At 55.3% G+C, this 19,680-nt stretch overlaps 1 protein-coding gene across 2 annotated transcripts in view; it reads left to right on the top strand.

The window, feature by feature from the left end:
- NISCH (nischarin) overlaps positions 1-19,680 on the top strand; it is a 31,696-nt gene that overhangs the window by 1,152 nt on the left and 10,864 nt on the right. For both annotated transcript variants that reach the window (XM_032972314.2, XM_032972313.2), the window contains exons 2-14: positions 4,349-4,432; positions 6,585-6,770; positions 7,403-7,451; positions 8,034-8,239; positions 8,986-9,081; positions 9,402-9,497; positions 10,368-10,529; positions 11,878-11,946; positions 12,812-12,997; positions 14,000-14,128; positions 14,624-15,326; positions 17,376-17,554; positions 18,405-18,801. In XM_032972314.2, the coding sequence (XP_032828205.1) occupies positions 4,349-4,432; positions 6,585-6,770; positions 7,403-7,451; positions 8,034-8,239; positions 8,986-9,081; positions 9,402-9,497; positions 10,368-10,529; positions 11,878-11,946; positions 12,812-12,997; positions 14,000-14,128; positions 14,624-15,326; positions 17,376-17,554; positions 18,405-18,801 (2,542 nt within the window). The remainder of the gene's footprint in view (positions 1-4,348; positions 4,433-6,584; positions 6,771-7,402; positions 7,452-8,033; positions 8,240-8,985; positions 9,082-9,401; positions 9,498-10,367; positions 10,530-11,877; positions 11,947-12,811; positions 12,998-13,999; positions 14,129-14,623; positions 15,327-17,375; positions 17,555-18,404; positions 18,802-19,680) is intronic.

Here is a 19,680-nt window from a genome sequence, read left to right as displayed (position 1 = left end):
CGAACACCTCCACACGATATCCGTTGTCGCCACAACCACTGTCACCATCAACATTAACTATCCACTACAGCCACCAGCACCACCAGCACCGCCGCACCGCGCGTGTGTGTGTGTTAAATCAGTGTCGCTGTGTAGGATGTCCTTGTCATTCTTGTACTTGTGTTGTTGTTTATGTTGTTGTTAATTGACGTCGTATTTCCTCATCTGCGAGAGAAACCAAAGGCCGAGCTGAGCCTCCGCTCTTGCCTGGAATTCTGCCGCGTCCGGTGCGAGGGACCCCCGCCAGAGCCTCGCGACACGCGGGGGTGGGGAGGGGGGTGGTCGGTGCTGTGTTTATCAATTAGTTTACAATGATAATCTACTTATTAACCTATTGCGACTGTGTTTATAGGTGTTGTTGCATTCGATGTTGCGTTGTGAGTGTGCATTCAAGCACACCTGTTAAGTTTGCGGTGTTAGATTATGTGGCACTGTACTGCACATCCGTTAGCAATGTAATTATGTGAGTAACAATTCCAAAAGCGACTTCATTGAGTTATCATCTGAATGTAATTGTTGTACTAATTGTAATCAGATTTACCAGGAGGTGGCAGTACATCAATGGATTCTTGAATCTGTCTGTGCGGAGCTGTGAGTTAACTTCGCTGTTCCTCGTCACCGTAATTACCAACACCACAATGCCAAACACAATGCATGGCTTTGGCCAAATAGCCCTAATGCAGGACCCTCTTAAAAACACTTTCTTGAGACTCGAGAAATTATTGGATAAGGCTACCCGTGAGCTTTATTGTCATCTTCACGTGCAACATCGTTGATGCTCTCAGAATATTTTCAGCATGATGACTCAGAAATAGTTTTCATGATAATCTTACTTAATCGTCAACTTCATCATCATCTTGTGATGAGCCCTGGTGACTGGAAAGTTCATACTGCTTTTAGTAGTAATTGTCTACCCATCATTAACTCAGAAGGCACAATAACTAGATACTCCCACGCCATGCGGCTGCATTTCAATCGACGTTTGTTTCAGGAAAGCCTCGCAGAGTCTCAAGACTCTTCTTCAAGAGGGTCCTGCTACACCGGGATGTTTGGTCAAATTCCATTGCAGTGTTCTGTTGACAGGAAACTGGAGGAACCCGGAGGTACAACCCAGCGTGCACGCAAGCGGGATAGCTGGAGAACGCCTGTATAGATGGGATCAGAAACTATTCAACGAGAGCCATGTAGTTATTTTTCAGAAGCGACCTGACCGCAAATGATAGCTCAACGAAGTGGCTTATCACGTGGAAATGTATAGCAGTCAAATACTCTTAAACGGGTGATGGTGATTCTAAATGTCGAGGGAAAAACCGCAGTAACAGGAGAAAAATCCACGCAACCACGGGGAGAGAGACGCGCAAACTCCAAATATACAGCAGCAGGCGTCGGGGTTGGAATCAAACGCACGACCTCCTGTATAAAAGGCGAGGTAGTTAACATCTCCTAGCCACCGTGATGATGAGAAAGAGAGATGCGCAAACTCCAAATATACAGCAGCAGCAGGCGTCGGGGTTGGGATCGAACGCACGACCTCCTGCACACCAGGTTAACATCTCGCCAAATGGGATAGCACGAGAACAGCTGCACAGACAGGCTCAGAAACCCAGTTGCCCTACTGCCTCCCCGCCACCTCACAGCCCGGCGGGTTTGGGAGTTTCACAAGTCTCTGCGTGATCCACCAGCCCTTGCCATTAAAAGTAACGGGCATCGTGCACCACCGCTTGGTAGTTTTGGCGAGGCACAGCTGCGATCCAACGCTGGAGGCAGTGAGGGTTGCCGGATCACGCGAATGTTGCGAAACTCCCTTCCCGTGAGCGTCCAGGTGACGTGCACTGGCTTGCCAGGAGAAGGTGGTAGAGAAATTGTGGACTAGTCGCCATCTGTTCCATCTGTATAGGATAGCGTTGCCCCCTTCCCGCGTGTGGGTTTTCTCTGGGTGCTCCGGTTCCCCCACGTATATAAACCCTCATTAATTTGCTGAAAACCATCTTAGTTCGTTGGCATCTCTCTGTGTTGTGGATTGTGCAGGGTTGTGAGATGCAGTTTGCATGAATCGTGCTATTTGATGAGACAATTTTACAAGACTCGCATGCACCCTCATTCAATCAGGAGACCCAGTGTAGAGCAACCTGATACATTGGCAGCATTCCTCATGGACACTTTTTACCCGTTACAATGACATCTCCGTATAGATAAAAGGCAAAGTTGTGAATATGTGTTGTCTGTTCAAAATGTTTAGCGTACTTCCCGACATGCAACAAACTTGAAATTTGCCATGTGGGTACTTTCCATACTGTACACCATGCAAAAATTATAATAATAGACTTTTTTTTTGGGAGGGGGATGCTCAATAATGCATTTTTTTTTCAGCCGTGACGTCAAATCTGTCATGTGACCTGCGCATGTGGAAGCGTAACGCTACGAACCCGGCGACCCGAGTTCAATTCCCGCTCACGGCCACCACCTGTGACGATTATTTTTACCGGTCCTGGGCCTCCCCTAGGTCGACTCAGCATCAAACGAGTAACTGCTGTGGTGTGTCAACATCGCCACTGGGGAAACAAATGCAGCCGGGCGTGCTGCTGGCCACCCACCCCCTCGTACGTGTATAATTCCAAAACTGAACCGGAAGAAAAAGTAAAATAACTTTATCGGTACTGAGGCTCCCACAAGGCCGTGCGGGAGGGCATGTGGCAGGGTTTGGGGCCAGCTACCGCAGAGTGCGGTCGTGTCGCTACAGTTCTCTGCGGTTCTCTGCGGTGAAAGCAACGTTTTTAAAAACAACGGCGCTACGCCTCTCTTAACAAAATTTATATTGAGCCGCTTGCACGTTCCGAGATTCGGCGGTGGACGGGACACCCACCCTGCAACTTGCAGACGTCTCGGAACGGGAAAGAGTTAATCGCCGTCCAAAAGAAGAGCCTCTCGTTTTCAATTTACCCAAGAAGCAATGTTCCGTGCTGAACCGAATCGGATGCGGCTACCTCCTGCACCGATGGAAAGTTAGAATCGCCCACAGTGCGACTGCGGTCACCGATCTCGAACCACGGGACCACGTAGTAACGCCACTGATCATTTAAGTCTATGGGTCTCTATGTGAGTCGTCAGATCTCTGTGTCGTAAGTTTACGAATCTCACACACGTGATTCTATGGACGTCTATGGGAGTCCGTGGATCTCATTGTCAATCTATGAATCTCCCCGTGAGTCTGCACCTGAAACGATGGACCACATTGTGACGCCACTCTCAATTTCAATAATTCGCAGGCAAAAATTAAGATATTTACCATGAGGCTACCCCTGAAGCCATCCACAGGCTCACTCGCGAGCCACGACGTGAATGTCAATGTCTCACAGTTTGAAAAAATAAGTCGTAAGTCCGCAGAACTTGCTCTCTTGGCTTGGACAGTAAACCATATCAATCATTGCCAGGCTTAGTGTCTGGGCTTGACTTGTTAGATATAAACGTGGGGTCAGAATTCACAAGTTCGTTTTTTCCTTCACTGTCATAATTTTTCCGTCACTGTGTTTGCAGAGAAGTGCTCACTTGACTGAGCGTCACGTCAACCTTACAGGGCAACGGAGGTGATCGTGTGCACAGGAATTGGACAGTGGCGTGTCTGAGTGCCGGCAAATGTTTGACTCCTGTGAGCTGATGTTAATGATTGCGCTGATAATAATGTACAGCTCCTTTGTCAATCCACTGCCGTACGATGTTTTCTCCATGCCAGTCATGGGGTTGTTCGACCGTGCTTGACCATACTGGTCATTGCGGATTGGTGGTGGGGAGCATAGAAGTACAGTGCAATAATGGGAGTGCCGTATTTATGGTGGGCTCCCGAAAAAGCGCCGTCCAGGTTTAAACACCGCTTAGCTTCTGAGACTGACAAGTGTGGGTCCATCCAGGGAGATTTTGTTCAAGTATGTGTGTATACATCTGGTATATCTATCTATATATGGGTGTGTGTATTTATGTGTCAAGTAGTGGGTGTGCAGTGGTTACCGCGCTGCGCTTTAAACTCGGCGACCCGAGTTCGATTACCGCTCATGACCACCACCAGTGAAGATTATCTGAACCAATCCCGGGCCTCCCCGAGGTAGACTCAAAGACTCAAATGAGTACCTGGTGCGGCGTGTGAATGCCGCCACTGGAGAGACAAAGGCGACCGGGCGCAGTGCTGGCCACCCCACCCCCACGTGTGCCGTGCCGGCCTTCATAGGTGCCGCTCGCTAACAGCACTTGCCCCAACAGTCTGTTAAGGCTTCACAGTGGGGGGGGGGATCTTCGTCTTTGTGCGTCTTGCCTCCAGGTTTACATTATAGAGGTGCGGGTCGGAAGACACCGTTGGACCGTAAAACATCGCTACAGCGCCTTCCACGATCTTCACGAGCGAGTGAGTCTGCGCCTACCACTCTCCTGTCCCACAATGCCAGTGGTAAGAAGTTGTCATCGTCATCATCAGCATCATCAGCCATGGTCTGTGCACTGCCAGATGAAGGCTTGCCGTGTCAGTCGTGGGGGCTGTTGGGCCTGTTTCTCCATCCTTTACCGCGGCTGGTGAGTGCGGGTTCTTGAAAGTGGGGAGCATAGACGTGGAAGCATAGTACAGTGGAACAATGGATTTTTGCTGTTCTTTCTGTTTGTGTGCATGGTGGTTGCCCTGCACACCAGAACTGTGCAGGATCAACCCTGCTTCACCATCATCAATCACGATCCATTGGCAGATAGCCCGTGCGTGTCAGCCTTGCTTAGCTTCTGAGATCTGTTGAGATCCGGGTGCATTGTGGGTGATGCCGCGTGGACGAAGGGTTGAACGAAGGGTGGCAGCGGCGACGGCGGCATAGCGCTCGCACGTTTGCCCGATTGCTACGGAGTGACCGCTCCGATTATCACAGCGGGCGCAGTGACGACATTCATACGTGACGTCCGCTTCACGGTGGACTTTTCAAAGATCCCACGACGTGATTGTTCCCTTTTACGGAACATTTTAAATAAGTTAGCCGGATCGGGGGTCGGCAGACGGGGACTGTGGACGAGGCGTACAACCCCCCGCGGGTTATACTGGTGCCGCACTCGGAGGGTTTGGAGGGAAACGCGCTCGTCCTGGTCGCCTCTTTGAGTTTTTATTTATTACTAGCTTAACTACCCGGCTTCGCCCGAGACTTGGATTCTTGTGTCTTTGATTAATGCACGGCCTACGTGGAGAGTTGGGGGGGGGGGGTGATGCGTGACGTCAGCAGGCACTCTGCGTGACGCTGCAGCATGCGGGTGACATCACAGATGTGACGTCACCGCTCACTTGCCGTGCAAAATATATATCCATTATTGCGCGCCTCCCCCCCTCCCTTCAAAATACAAAAGTAAATTTTTATACTTTTTGCATTGTGTACAGTCTGGAAGCTACCCACATGCCAAATTTCAAGTTTGTTGCATGTTGGGAAGTATGCTAAACATTTCGAACAGACACATTCACAAATTTCCCTTTTATATAGAGAGAGATGGGTGCTGTTTCGATTATATCCCTCCCTCCCCTTGTCATCCCCTCTCCCTTACAAAAACAACATACCCTTACCCCCTTTCAGTGGGGCCCCATCTGGTTTGGGGCAGCAGGTATGCTCCCCCCCCATCTTTCCATCCCCTGCTTTTCATGACTGGTGTAGTTTATGCCGACGGCGTGCACGTGCGGCGTGCCTGTGCAGCGTGCGCGTGCAGCGTGCTCGTGCGGCGTGTGCGTGCTGTGTGCACGTGCTGTGTGCACGTGCTGTGTGCACGTGCTGTGTGCACGTGCTATGTGCACATACGTCACAACATGATGTAACGGGGCCTGCGCATCGCCTCGATGAAAAATGAAAAAAAAGATCCCGTGACGTTTTTCGCAAGAGTAGGCCGACCTGTGCCGGCGTCACCGTGGGATTTTATTTATATTTACATGTTTATATAGCAGTCGCCTCCAACTGGCAACGAGCCTCGCCCAGTCTCTTTAAGTTCTTGCCTGGTTCAACGAAACAAATCTTTAAACTCCCCCGAGCAAATTCCTCACCCTGGTTTACAAATCTGCCCCCGTTCTCGCCCCGACGTATCCCGCGTCACCTTGTTTCACTCTGCGCTCCTTCTCGCCCTCTCCGTTCGCAATCCAAGCTGCCATCTCTCTCTCACCTCCCGTCCCCATCGCGAACTCCGTCCCTCTTCCCAACTTCCCTACCAACCCGTCGCACTCGCTCATCATTAACCACTCATTGTCACTCTCACCATCGTTTTTTTTCACGCATCGTCATATTCGTCACGCACGACCATCACCTCCCATGAACTCATCTCATCTCTTCGCGATATTCCGCTGTGCAAATGAGCAATTAAGGCGCCAAGTGAATTAAAATAACACAAGAACTGCAAATCGCACAGTCCTTTCGCGGAAGAGTAGGCCAAAAATATCCACTCTGTGATCCGTTCCAGCAGCAGCAGCAGCGGCTTGAGGAAGAGATTGCAGGGCTGTGCCTTTATCTTTGACCTCGTTGACCCCCCCCCCCCCCACGGCCGGCCACCCTCAGCTGGTTCAGCAGAAGCAGGTGGAGCGTGCCCTGCTGCCGCCCAAGAGGATTCTGGGTAAGAACTCCCGGGCGCTGGTTGCTAGGCGACAGCGGGAGCTGGAGCAGTACCTGCAATCCCTGATGGAGGTGCGGAGGGGGCTGCCTCTCCCCCCGGCACTCGCCACCTTCCTGCACTTCCACTTCTACGTGAGTGCCCCCCGCCCCCCCCCCCTTTCTCCGCCCCCTTCCACCCGATCGTCAAGGAGGGCCCCACCACAGGCAGCCACCCACCCACCTCGTGTGCCGTGCCGGCCTTCATAGGTGCTGCACGCTAACAGCACTTGCCCCAACGGTCTGTAAAGGCTATATGGGGGGACCTTTGTCTTCCAGAGGTTCACGGTTATTTCTGTTCATTTATAATGGGGGGGGGAGGGGGGGTGGGGGGTGGGGGGACGATAACTCGCGTGAAGTTAAACTAATGCATCTTGGGTATAAAGTTACGTGGCGATTAGGGACACGCCCCTTTGAAAACCGGCCACATTGATCAGCGGGCTGCCAAAAGCTTGAAGACACGAAGCAGAGCTAAACGAAGTACTGTTTTGCAAGTCGAGCATACCCTGCTCCAACCCAGGAGGATGCTGGGTAAGAACTTGCAGGGAGCTGGTCGCTAGGCGACGGCGGATTTTGGCCCGACGACTTCCCGCCGGTTTCCGTGCCAGTAATAGAATACTTCCGGAGGCAAACGCGCGTTAGAGAGCGTTACGTGAGCCACGCTTGCGCGTGATTGCATCTTTCCTCATCGCTTTGAACCCTCACCCCCGGCGCGGTTATCTCTGCAGGAGGTGAACGGGGTCACGGCGAGTTTGGCGGAGGAGCTCTTCGCTTCAGGTATCGGCAGCGCTCGCTCACGGCCAACACCGGTGGCGATTATCTGAACTTGCTCCTGGGCCTCCCCTAGGTCAACTCAGCCTCAACCGAGTACCTGGTGCGGTGTGTAAAAACATCGTCACTGGGGAGACAAAGGCGGCCGGACGTGGTGCTGGCCTCGTGTGCCGTGCCGGCCTTCATCGGTACTTGCTAACAGCACTTGCCCCAACAGTCTCCTAAGGCTATACGGGAGATCTTTGTCTTTGTGTGAGCATCTAGTGCAATGGGGAGCAGTAGTGCAGCGGTTAGTGCTACGCTGCGCTATGAACCCAGCGACCCGAGTTCGATTCCCGCTCACGGCCAACACCAGTGACGATTATCTCAATCAGGTTTTGAGCCTCCTCTAGGTCGACTCAGACTTAAACGAGTACCCGGTGCGATGTGTAAACATTTCCACTGGGGCGACAGAGGCGGCCGGGCATGGTGCCGGCCACCCACCCCCCCCCCCGCGTGAGCCGTGCCGGCCTTCACAGGTGCTCCTCGCTAACAGCACTTGCCCCAACAGTCTGTTGAGGCTACACGGGGGGGATCTTTGTGTGGCAGGGGAGGAGGTGCTGGCGGGGGGAGAGGCGTTCAGTCTCACGCCGCTGCAGCTGCACGCCATCACGTGTCGTCTGCGCCTCTCCGAGCCCCACCTCGTCGCCACGGTACCCCCAGAGCCCGCCGGGGGTCCGCCATCCCTGCCGCTCGACGCTCGCCGCGACCTCGCGCACGTCCTGGACTTTGCGTGCCGACTCAAGTACCTCAAGGTGACTCGTCGGCTTGTCGCAGAGGTTCGCGGTTTGAATTCGGCAGGCCGCGCTGGTTAATGCTGTTTTAAAATTTTTTGTTTTTAAACAGATGAGGACCCGCCAAGCTATGTAGCTCTTTTTCAGCAGCGACGTTGCCACAAATGATAGCTCGACTTAAATGGCTTATCGCGTAGAAACGTATAGCAGCCAAATAGTCTGAGCGTGTGATGTTGATTCTAAATGCGGATCGGTAAAAAAACGGAGGATCCTTTGAGAAAAATACACACGGTCACTGGGAGAGAGACACGTAAGCTCCAAATATACAGGCGTCAGGGCTGGGATTGAACCCACGACCTTCTGTAAATCAGGCGAGCTAGTTAACATCTTAATGCATGTTGATTCTAAAGGGGAAAACCTGCGGTGTGTGTGTGTGTCAACCACGAATTGTGTACGCGCCCACCCACTTAACAGCGGTCGCTAAAGAACCAGTGACGTCATTCGAACGAGAGGATGCCATTGCGTGACAGCGTCACGGTCCACCTTTGACCACATTCAACAAACTGCACCGCAGATTTTACTTCGTTCAGAAACACGTGGCAATCATCGCGGCCTACTGGAAAACAATTATCATGGCCCTCCACATATCTCGTCTTCCAAGGGAGATCCTGGAGACAAACGCACGGCAGAAAGCGTTACAGAACGCATGCGAGTGCACGATTTTATTTTATTTATATATATATACACGTGAACCCTGCTGCCCACAGATATGCGGTCGCCCAGACGGTGTGGGTAGCAGCAACATTGAGGAATGCCAGCTGCCCTTTGACCTGTCGCTCTTCCGTTCGCTGCACCATGTGGAGGTGTGTGCACAGCGCCTAAGCACTCCACAGCCCCACCACTAGCATGCCACCACACCACCACGCTACCGCACCGCTCGCGTTACCAACACACCACACCAATACATCACCCCACGAACACACGGCTGCCTGCACCGACGCACCGCCACACTGTCAAACCACCACGTGACTACATTACCACACCACCAGAGCACGCTCTTCTGTTTTACTAGGCGTGGTAACGGTGTGTATGCTGGCGTGTTTGTGTCCGCGATGGTGGACACCTGTGTGTGTTGCGGTGTATATTTTGTGTGGTGGTGGTGGTGGTGGTGGTTTGTACACAGATCAACCATTGCGATGCCAAGCAGGTGCAGGGCCTCGCCAATCTCAAGTCTTCCTTGGCCACCCTGGCCATGCACCACTCCACCGACAATCTGCAGGTTCGCCTGGGGTGAGGGTGGCAAGGGCAACGGGACAGTGTGAGAAGCTTTGGCAGCGCCCCGAATGGGGGCGGCATTATGAATCGTGGGTGGCACCAAGGAATTGGGGCGGCTCTGGCAATGGGGGCAGCGCCAATGAATGTGGGTGGTACCAGGAATGTAATCCCGGTACAAAAAAAAAACACAAAATAACTTTACCGGTACCGAGGCTTCCACAAGGCCGTGCGGGTAGGGCCTGTGGCACAGTTTGGCTCCAGCTATCGTAGAGTTCGGGGCGGTCGTGTCGCTGCAGTTTCCTGCGGTGAGTGCAGCGTGTTTAAAAACAACGGCGCTACTGCACCTCTCTAAATAAATTGAACGCCGATGAGCCGCTCGCGCGTTCCGAGATTCAGCGGCGAACGCGACGCCCTCCACCCCGCAACTTGCAGTACTTCTCGGAACGGGAAAGGGTGAACGTATGGAGGACCGCAGAGCCCGGCCCATCTCGTGGCTGCCTTCCCCGCTAGCCTGTGGTCCCTCGGGCCTCCGAGCCGCACCCTCCCTGCGAGGGCGAGTGACAATAGGAGAGAGCTAGCTGAAGCCTCCCATGAACCGCGTGACTTGCGTCTCCCCGGCCCCCCTGAAAACAGATGCCGCCGCTCCTCCTCTGTTGCAGCTCATTTTTTTCTTCCCCCTTCCCGCTCTCTTCTCTCTCTCTTCTCTCTCTCTTCCTCCCGCCTCCCCTCCATCAGCGAACGCTGCGCTAGTTATAAATTGAAAATCACCGCGAAAATGAAGCAACACCCGTGTCAGAAGAGCGCGAGTTGTGATGCGTTGTGGCCCTCACCGCCCCCCCCATCCACCCCACCGCAATGCACTGCTACCCTTTAGGATGTGTTGGAGCCGGAGGGACTCGGGGCTGGCGAGTGGGCGGTGGAGGGAGAGTGCCCCGCAGAGGGGGAGCGGTTGCTGGGCGTGCAGCTCCCCCCTTGGGGCTCCCTAACCACGCTGGACCTGTCCCACAACCGGATCTCCCACATCGACGACGCGGTGGTGAGCGGCGACCGCGGCTAGACGGCGCACGCCCACTCGCCCTGTGACGTGTGCTCGCCGGGCTTCTTCCGCACCGTACGTAGCCGACCGTGCCTGTCGTGCTCGCCGCCAAGCCGAGTCCCCTCCTTGTTAGCACTGCTGCTCACGGTCGCCACAAATACTGCTTACGTGCACGTTACAGACGAGTTTCAAGTTGCGCTTTTGCAGAGGAAAGGTATTTAGATATCGGGGATATGAGCGGCAGGGTGGCGCAGTGGTAACGCTTGTGCCTCACGGCGAGAAGGGCTTTCCTTCGATTGCAGACTTTCTGTGTGGAGTTGGTATAGCCTCTCCCCTGTTCTGCAGGGGTTTCCTCCCATGGTTAGAGAAAAAAAACGCACAGTGGAACTGGCATCGGCCGAACATCCCAATGCTGAAAAACGACTTGCAGATTACTCATTTGGGGTCACACACAGCAGCAGCCGCAACATCGCTCCCGACTGCGAACACCTGGAAGGACCCTCCTGAAAAAGAGGGTTGAGACTCAGTTGAGGCCTTGCTGTGTGAACAAGCAGAACAACAATAACGACGACAACAACAACAGAGAGGACTGCGTGGGAGGAATGTGTCAATCACCCAGCACAGGAATACGTGGAGAGAGAGGGGGGGGGGGGGAACCAGGAAGGCAGGCCCCACATCAACGGGAAGAATGCCAAGAGCGAGGAGATGATTTCGTTGTTAGGAGATTTAGTCACCGTGGCTCAAGGGGAGTGGAGTCAGTTGTGCAAAAAGGCAGCAGACAGGGGGTGTGTACATGGAACTTGGTTTGTACCATACGTAGGCAGTCGTGTTAATCGGAGGTGCGATGAACGGAGAAGGGATGCTGGGATGGAAGTCCCCCAGGGCGGGGCAGAGAGGAGGGCACGGCTGAAGATGAGCAGCAGTGAGGAAGAAGGCGCTCTGGGCAGGAAGGGGAGGAGGGGGGAGGAGGGGGTAGGGGGAGAGGAGTAGGGGGGAGGAGGAGGGAGGAGGAAGGGGGGGGAGGAAGAGGAGGAGGGGGGAGGAGGAATGACCGTGCTAAGCTGTCGGGGAGGGGAGGGTGTTAATGATGGAGGGGGGGGAAGAGAGTGAGAACAGAGCAGGAAGGATGGAGCAGAAGTGAGCTGAAACGGAGGAGGAGGAGGAGGAGCGGCATCCGGGGAGAAGGGGAGGGACTCAGAGTGGGGGTGGCCACACAGAAGTCACGTGGTTTATAGGAGGCTTCAGCTAACTCTCTCCTGATGTCGCTTTGCATTGTAGATCTTTAGGTGTCCACTGAGGTTCACAGTGGTGGGCTTTGTGACCACAAATGGGCTACTTTCTGTTGCAGAAATTGATCCCCAAAGTGGAATTTCTTGACCTGAGTCACAACGCCATCACGGAGATTGCGAATCTGCAGGTTTGACGCACACCGTCACACGCAGCGCCCTCCCCCCCCACCCGTCTCGCCTAGGTCGACTCAGCCTTAAAACGAGTACCCAATGCTGTGCGCAAACATCGGCACCGGGGAGACAAAGGCGGCCGGGCGTGGTGCTGGCCACCCCCTCGGTGCGCCATTCCGCCCTTCACGGGCACTCGCTAAGAGCACTTGCCCCAACACTCTGTTACAGGCTACATGGGGGACATGATCCCTTGCAAATGGTTTCTATTGGTGTTCAAACATCTGAACACCTCCTGTTGTATTGCCAGACAGGGTCAAACCTATTCTTATTTCTTCATACTTTGTCATACTTTGATAATGGCAAAAAAATGTCACATTTTGGGATCTTGGTCTTTCGTTAAACTCGAGATGTGTAACACGCAGGGTTTGTATACACCCCTGGGGACGAGAGAGAATGACTCGGAGAGAATGATTGATTCAGAGAGAATGATTGATTCAGAGAGAATGATTGATTCAGAGAGAGAGAACGATTCAGAGAGAGAGAACGATTCAGAGAGAGAGAACGATTCAGAGAGAGAGAACGATTCGGAGAGAAGGATTCAGGGAGAGAGAATTATTCAGGGAGAGAGAATTATTCAAAGAGAGAGAATTATTCAGAGAGAGAGTGATTCTGGGAGAGAGAGTGATTCTGGAAGAGAGAGTGGTGCAGAGACAAATAATGATTCAGAGAGAGAGAGAGAGAGAAATACACCACAGACGAGCAGATAAGGCATCAAGACCCGACATGGACAATCGCTCTCCGTGTGGTCCGACGTTGTTGACGCCTCCCCCCCCACCAACCCCGCCCCCCCCCGCCGTGCGCCCGCTGGCTCGGCTTTCGCAGCACCTGTACAGCCTGGTGCACCTGGACATGTCCCACAACCGTGTGGGCGAGTGCGTGCGCCTGCACGGCACGCTGGGCAACGTGCGCACGCTCAGCCTCGCCGGCAACGCCCTGCGCAACCTCGCGGGCCTCGCCAAGCTCTACTCCCTCGCCGCGCTCGACCTGTCCGACAACGGCGTCGAGCAGGTGACCGACCCCCGGCATAGGAATGTGGAATTCGTTTTTTTCACCCAAGGGAGGTTTGATGGGCCCGCCAGGGATTTTTTTTTTTGTGCTCAACCCGGAGCAGGCGGAGTAGAGTAGTTGGGAAGAGAGCCGCTTGGGGTGGCGACGAAGCAAAATCCCCGTACAGATGGAATGCGGGTGGAAATCGACCCACCCACTTGCTGCGCTGCCAGCACGCTTGCAAAGCCGCGAGACGGCGGCTGAGGCACCCACGCCACGGGGAAGGGAGGGAGTTTCACCAAACCCTCGCTACCTCCGCATCGCACACACGTGTCCTGTAAACCGGCACTGTGGAGGAGTCCGATGGTTGGTGGATCACGCACAGACTCGTGAAACTCCCTCCCTACCCGTGGGCGTCTAGGTCGCCACCTCCCAGCTTGCCGGGATGTGGCAGTGCAGCGAGTAGGTTAATTTCTGTCTGTATTGCTGCTGTACGGGGATTGAGTGTTACCCTCCCCGAGCACCTGTGGGTTTTCTCCGGGAACTCCGCTGTCCTCCCAGATGTGTAAGCACTCGTCACAAATAGAGTTGGCCAAACATCCCGACGAAGGGCCACAGAGCTTGGGCGACGACGACGATGACGATGATGATGCAGGGTCGCGCCGCCCCGCGAGATTTCCAAGTGGACATTTCGTCTCGTGGCCTGACCCTTGACCCCCACAATCTTGATAAAATTGTGGGAAAATTACCGATTTTTTTAGCAGCAGCAATAATAGTAAATAGATGTTTTTTTACTATCATTAAATGTAACAGGGCCAGGCAGGCTGGGCAGGTAGGCAGGTGTAAGAGCGGGCAGGTGAAAAGGCGCGCGAGCGGGCGGGCGGGCGGACGGGCGGGCGGGCAAGTGGGCATGGTGCGGGCGGGTGTGGGCGGGTGGCCGAGGGCGTCCGAGTTCGCGGGGCAAAACGATGGAGGATGCGATGTGGAACTCTGTCTCACGGCAGCGGTGACGGCGCGTTGCAGATGGAGGAGGTGCGGCACGTCGCCCGGCTGCCCTGCCTGGAGCGGCTGTCGCTCAGCGGCAACCCGGTGTGCATCACGACGGACTACCGCACGCGAACCCTCGCGCTCGCCGGCGACCGCGCGGCTGAGGTCAGGGGCTCATTGCCGTTGCCCGAGGCTGGGAAGCCTCTGGAGGCGCTGCGCACTTTTAAATCTTGAATTTGAAAAAAAATATATATATAGTTTTCTTTAGAACTGATTTTTGTGTTTCGTTTGCCGTCCTATTGCCCCCCACCTCCAATTAGCGCGGTTGACTTCGTACGTACGCACGTACGTACATCGCTCGTGCCATCGTGACGTCAGTGTTATTGTGACCACCACTGTCACCGCCACCACCGCCGCTGTCATCATCGTTACCACCACCTCCAACAATTGTAACCACTACTACCATTGCTCCCAACGCCATTACTGCTGCACCTCCGATGAGCACGGTTTGGCTACGAACGGTGCGAAAGAAGTTCAACATACATACCACCACCACCACCACGACCACGATCATACTCGCCACTGCTACCACCGCCACTGGTGCCACCGCCATCGCTCCCACCAACACCACCGACGCCACCGCTGCCTGTCCCACGCTAGGTGTGTCTGGATGGGGTGGCGCCGTCGCGCAAGGAGCTGGACACGGTGGAGGTCCTCAAGGCGCTGCAGAAGTCTCGCGACGCTGGCCGCCGCGGGCCCACCCCCTCGGCGGCCGTGCCGGCCCACGCCGCTCCGCGCCCCCACGCCCCCGGGGTCCCCCGCTCGGCCACCTCCGGTGCGGACTCCCCTATCGCGGACCCCTCCGACAGGGGCAGTTGTGAGAGGGGCTCCCCCAACAGGGACCCCCCCAAGAGGCAGCCTCCCGACACGCACGGCAGCAGGGCGAGCAACGCGAACAACTCCAGCGTGGGAGCGCGCTCGGGCAAGTCGGTCGACCCCGGGACGGGCGACCCGTTGGCGGACGATCGCAAGGCCGCGGTCGGCACGGGCGACCTCGCCAACCCTGCCTCGTGTCCACCCCGAGCCTCCTTCCCCGCCCGCGGCGCTGCCCAAGACCGCCGCGATGCCGCCGCCGATGCCGCGGACGCTGCCTCCCGGTCGCGGCGCTCCGCTGCCCCTGACGGGCCTGCCGCTGCCCCTGACGGGCCTGCCGCTGCCCTTGCCGCTGCCGACTCTGCCCCGAGCGGCGTCGCTCACGCCGCCGCCTCCGCCGCCTCACCACCCGCCACTGCTGCCCCCTGCCCTGCCCCGGGCAACGCCGACGGCGCCGTGACGTCGGTCGGCTCAGCCGGGAGCTGCCCGGGTGGGTGGGAGCGCGTTCGCTAACCGGTTGCGGTTGTGATCGTGGTGGCGGTGATACTGATTGCGATAGTGGCGATGGCAGCAATAGTAGTCGCAGCGGCGGTTGGTAAATAGTGGTGATGGTGGTGGTGTTATTTGTGGTGTTGGTGGTGACGCTGGCAGTTGTGGATGCGATCACGGTAATGGTGCGTGGCTGTGGTGACGTTGGCGACGGTCATATTGCTTGTTGTTGGTGGTGATACTGATGACGGTGGTGATATATTTCTTTCATTTAACCAAAGACCCAAAATGCCAAGCGGCCGACAGCAGCCGCCGCTGTTTGCGTTGTCACGGATATTTGAGCTTAAACGCAGTCGCGGCGGTGTTGGTTGTGCTGCTGCTGCTGCCGGTAACCTTTACGCCAGAACCAGGCCCTCGCGGCCAGAATGTTGACCGCGCGTTGTCCCCGCTGATACCGGGCGTCCTGTTTACCCTCCGCTCACACTTCCTCCTCTTGTTTGCCACTTTCCGGAAGGCCCCCCCTCCCCCCCCCCCCATCAGGACTCGTCAGGAGCTGTCATCGGAAACTCGTTCCTCGGCTAATTTTCTGATTTGTAATCACGTGAAAGCGGCAACAATAGCTGCAGGAGGTGACGGCCCCGCGCGGCTTCTGGCCACAGGAGTTCACAATGGCCGTGTCGGAGATGCTGAGTGGGCACTGCCGAGATCCAGGGATTGGATGGAAGGGCTTTTGGCCGCCCCAAACAAGGGCAGATTAAACCGGCTTGCCCAGCTTAGTAGGTTCTTGGTCCCACCTTGCGTAAGCCCCGCTTATTTTTGTTTATTTAATAATTTTATCGTTGAGCTTTTGTTGTTGTTCCGTCATTAGTGAGCGGGGCCGAGACCATCACCGTAGCTCATTTGGTCGGTACCGCCTGGGGTGACAAACGATACCAGCATTGACCGTGAGCGGTGATCCACCACGGCCAGTGATCCACCACAGGCAGTGTCCACCACGCCTGATGATGCTGGTTGTAATTACTGGCGAAACGTCATACTCAGATTGTAAATGTTGTGGCTTGGCTCTCCCACACAGCGGTGTGCTGTACTAGTATATTACACTATACACTACTATACCATTACACTACTATACACCACTACTATACACTACACTATACACTACACTATACACTACTATACCACTACACTATATACTAGTGCTGTGCTAGTGATGATTTGGCACGTTCTGTTTACGTGGGAACCCTTACTAGTTGGCTGTGTCGGTAGGAGAAGGAAATCACTTAGACTTTGTTTTGACGACTCTACACTGCAGGTCACAATAACACACTCGCCCGCTCACTCAACCGAACAACTCCCTCACTCCCTTACTAACCCGCTCACTCACCCAACCACTCGCCCACTCACCACACCGCAAGCCACCTCACTTCTCTCTCTGCTTCTCCCCTCGCTCTGCCCCGCTCTGGAATTCTCTCCTCCCATCACCACCGTCATCGCCATCGTCTCTTCAAGCTCTTACGACAACGATAACCTCGCTCAATCCAAGACACGTGTTGTCTGTTGAAACTTCAACTGCGCTGTTTGTTCCTGGCCGCTTGGCAGCTTGGGCCTTTACGGGGGCACTGCGCCCACCAGCTCTGTGTCTGTTCGAAATGTTTAGCATACTTCCCAACATGCAACAAACTTGAAATTTGGCATGTGGGTAGCTTCCAGATTGTGCACAATGCAAAAAGTATAAAAATTTACTTTTGTATTTTGGGGGTGGCGCAATAATGGATATATTTTGCACGGCAAGTGAGCAGTGACGTCACATCTGTGATGTCACCCGCATGCGGCAGCGTCACGCAGTGTGCCTGCTGACGTCACGCATCCCCCCCCCCCAACCTTCCGCGTAGGCCGTGTATTAATCCACGACACAAGAATCCAAGTCTCGGGCGAAGCCGGGTAGCGAAGCTAGTTGCTTTATAAGACCAAGTTGTCTTTACGGTGCTGGTTGTCACGTGATGCAAAAGAGGAATTCACGTTAAAAATGTATATCAATTTTTTTGTCCAGATCTGGTAAGCACGCCGCCCGACGACTTCCCTGGCTGCCCTTCCTCTTGCTGCCCTGCCCAGCCCAGCCCTGCCCAGTCCTGCCCTTTGTACCTGCTGCCCCTGCCCGAGCCTCTTGCCGAGATGGTGGCCCTCACGGGTCCCCAGCTGGACGTCTACTTCCGCACACACCTGGCGCAGGTGAGAGGCACTGCGCTTCCCCCGCCCCTCTGCCCCCTTGCCCATCCCCCTGCCACCCCAAACTCTCTCCGCACACCGTTGAGCCTCGTGTAATTCCGGGTCCACATCCGAGCGAGCGATCGGTCACGCAGCTTTTTGGTTGCACGTACGCAAGCATGAATTGCTTACACGTGAACGTGTCGGCAACCGGTTGCGAGCATCTGCGCAACCGGTTGCGAGCATCTGCGCAATCGGTCGCGAGCATCCGCGCAACCGGTCGCGTCGTCACCACTCATGGCGCATCTGCTCGACCACGATTGGTCGCGACGGTCATGAACAATGCGCCGTCTGATATCCTGTGAGTGCGTTCGTGATTCTTGTTGCATTTTGTTCATTGATGAAGCCATCGTTTGCAAGCGCTGACAGCACCACGGGAGTCGGTCACTGCGATTGCCAGCAATGGAAAACTGCACACAAACACACTCACACACACACACCGGTTCTAAGCGCGACCGCTCGCTCGGATGTGGACCTGACTCACTCGCACAAAAGGGCCCTGATGTAACCATCGATTAATTAAATGATCAATCCATGGTTATAATGCAGGCGGTGTTAAGACCAAATTTGTACAAGGCATCGAGTCTGCATTAACCGCACATGCTTGTGATAAAAAAAAAAAATGCAAACTAACATGCTTCGGCAACGTACGCATTGTCCGTGAAACGGATTGGCCTACGCCAAAGAATTAGCCTCGCCAGTGCTGTAGACGAAAGGCCGCCAAAAGGCGAACGGCACAAGGACAGCGCAATCACCGAAGCACGAATAGCTCGGGTTAACCGCCGCTCGGCAAAACCTCTCACCCGGTGATCAGAGCGCCGAGGAGGAGCTGAGACACGCGCTGTGGACCCCCGTGGTGTTCTACGCGGAGCCCGATCGCGAGCTCCCGGCCTGCGTCCTCCTCTCCTCCTCCGCCATCTACGTCGTCACGCCGGTCACGGCACCCGCCGCGCCGCCGCCGCCGGCGCCGTCGTGCCGGCGGCAGCGGCAGGAGGAGGAGGAGGAGGGGGGTCGCGGCGGCGGCGGCGGCGGCCGTGCGGGGTCGTGGCGGTGGGCGGGACACACCGCCTGGTTGTGCGGGAGGTCGGCGGAAGAGGCGGAGGAGGTGGAGGAGGACGAGGAGGAACGCAGGGGGCGGTGCGTGGCGATCGGCCTCCAGGACCTCATGGCGGTGCACATGGGGCTCTTTGATCAGCACTTCCGACTGTCCGGTAAGGGTTCGGTAAAGTGGATCGTGATGTGATGGTGGTCGAGTGGTGGTGGTGGTGGTGGTGGGGTCTGGTGAGGCGTGGTGTGGTCGGGTGCGGTGGGATGCTGCGGTGGGTTGTGGCGTGACGGGGTTGGGGGTTGAATGGTGCGGTGGATCACATTAGGTTCGTGCACTGACGTGTTTGTATGGACCTTTGTGTGTGTTTGTGTGTGACGTGTGTGTTGTGTTTGCACATGTGAATGTGTGTGTGGTGAGTGAAACGTGAACCCCTCTGAAGGAACATCTCCGCTTGTTTGAAACATTCAGGCTAGCTTGCCTACGATCCACCCTGGGTTTGCATGTTTGTTGAACTTCTTTCGCACTTCATGTAGCAGGGTTTAACCAGACCGGATTGTGTGAGGAGGTCACAGATCCTTGAAAGATCTGGACACTGTCCCATCGGTGAACTCTGGCAGGCGAGGCTGCGTTGGCTGGGTCATGTAGCCCACTAGCCCAGCCAACGCATGCCCAAGCAGCTTTTTTATGGCTGGGTAGAGGGAGCTAAATGGGCGCGGGCACAAGCTAGAGATGGGATGGATTGATGTGGAGAGTGGACTTGCCGATGACTGGTACCAGCGGTGTCAAGATCAACCTCTGTGGAGGAGGCTCGTGAAGGACGCTACTGGGCAGTTGGTGGCGGTCGCCCTCCAACATCTCCAGAGGGCAGAGGAGCGACGCTCACAACAACGAGCGGCTAAAACTCAACGAGTTTGCACAGTGGGGATCACAGGTGGTGCCCCGACCGGTCATCTCAGTCAGTCAAACCATGGCACCTGGGTCTGTCCCATGACCTCCTGCCAGTGAGCCTTCGACACTTCACATAGCCTTGATGTGCACCTAG

This window comes from Petromyzon marinus, chromosome 48 (genome assembly GCF_048934315.1).
Source record: "Petromyzon marinus isolate PM22_M1 ecotype Great Lakes invasive population chromosome 48, UKy_Petmar_22M1.pri1.0, whole genome shotgun sequence".
Taxonomy (NCBI): Eukaryota; Metazoa; Chordata; class Hyperoartia; order Petromyzontiformes; family Petromyzontidae; genus Petromyzon; species Petromyzon marinus.
Note: the sequence above shows the minus strand (reverse complement) of the source record. Positions and strands in the feature narration are given on the sequence as shown.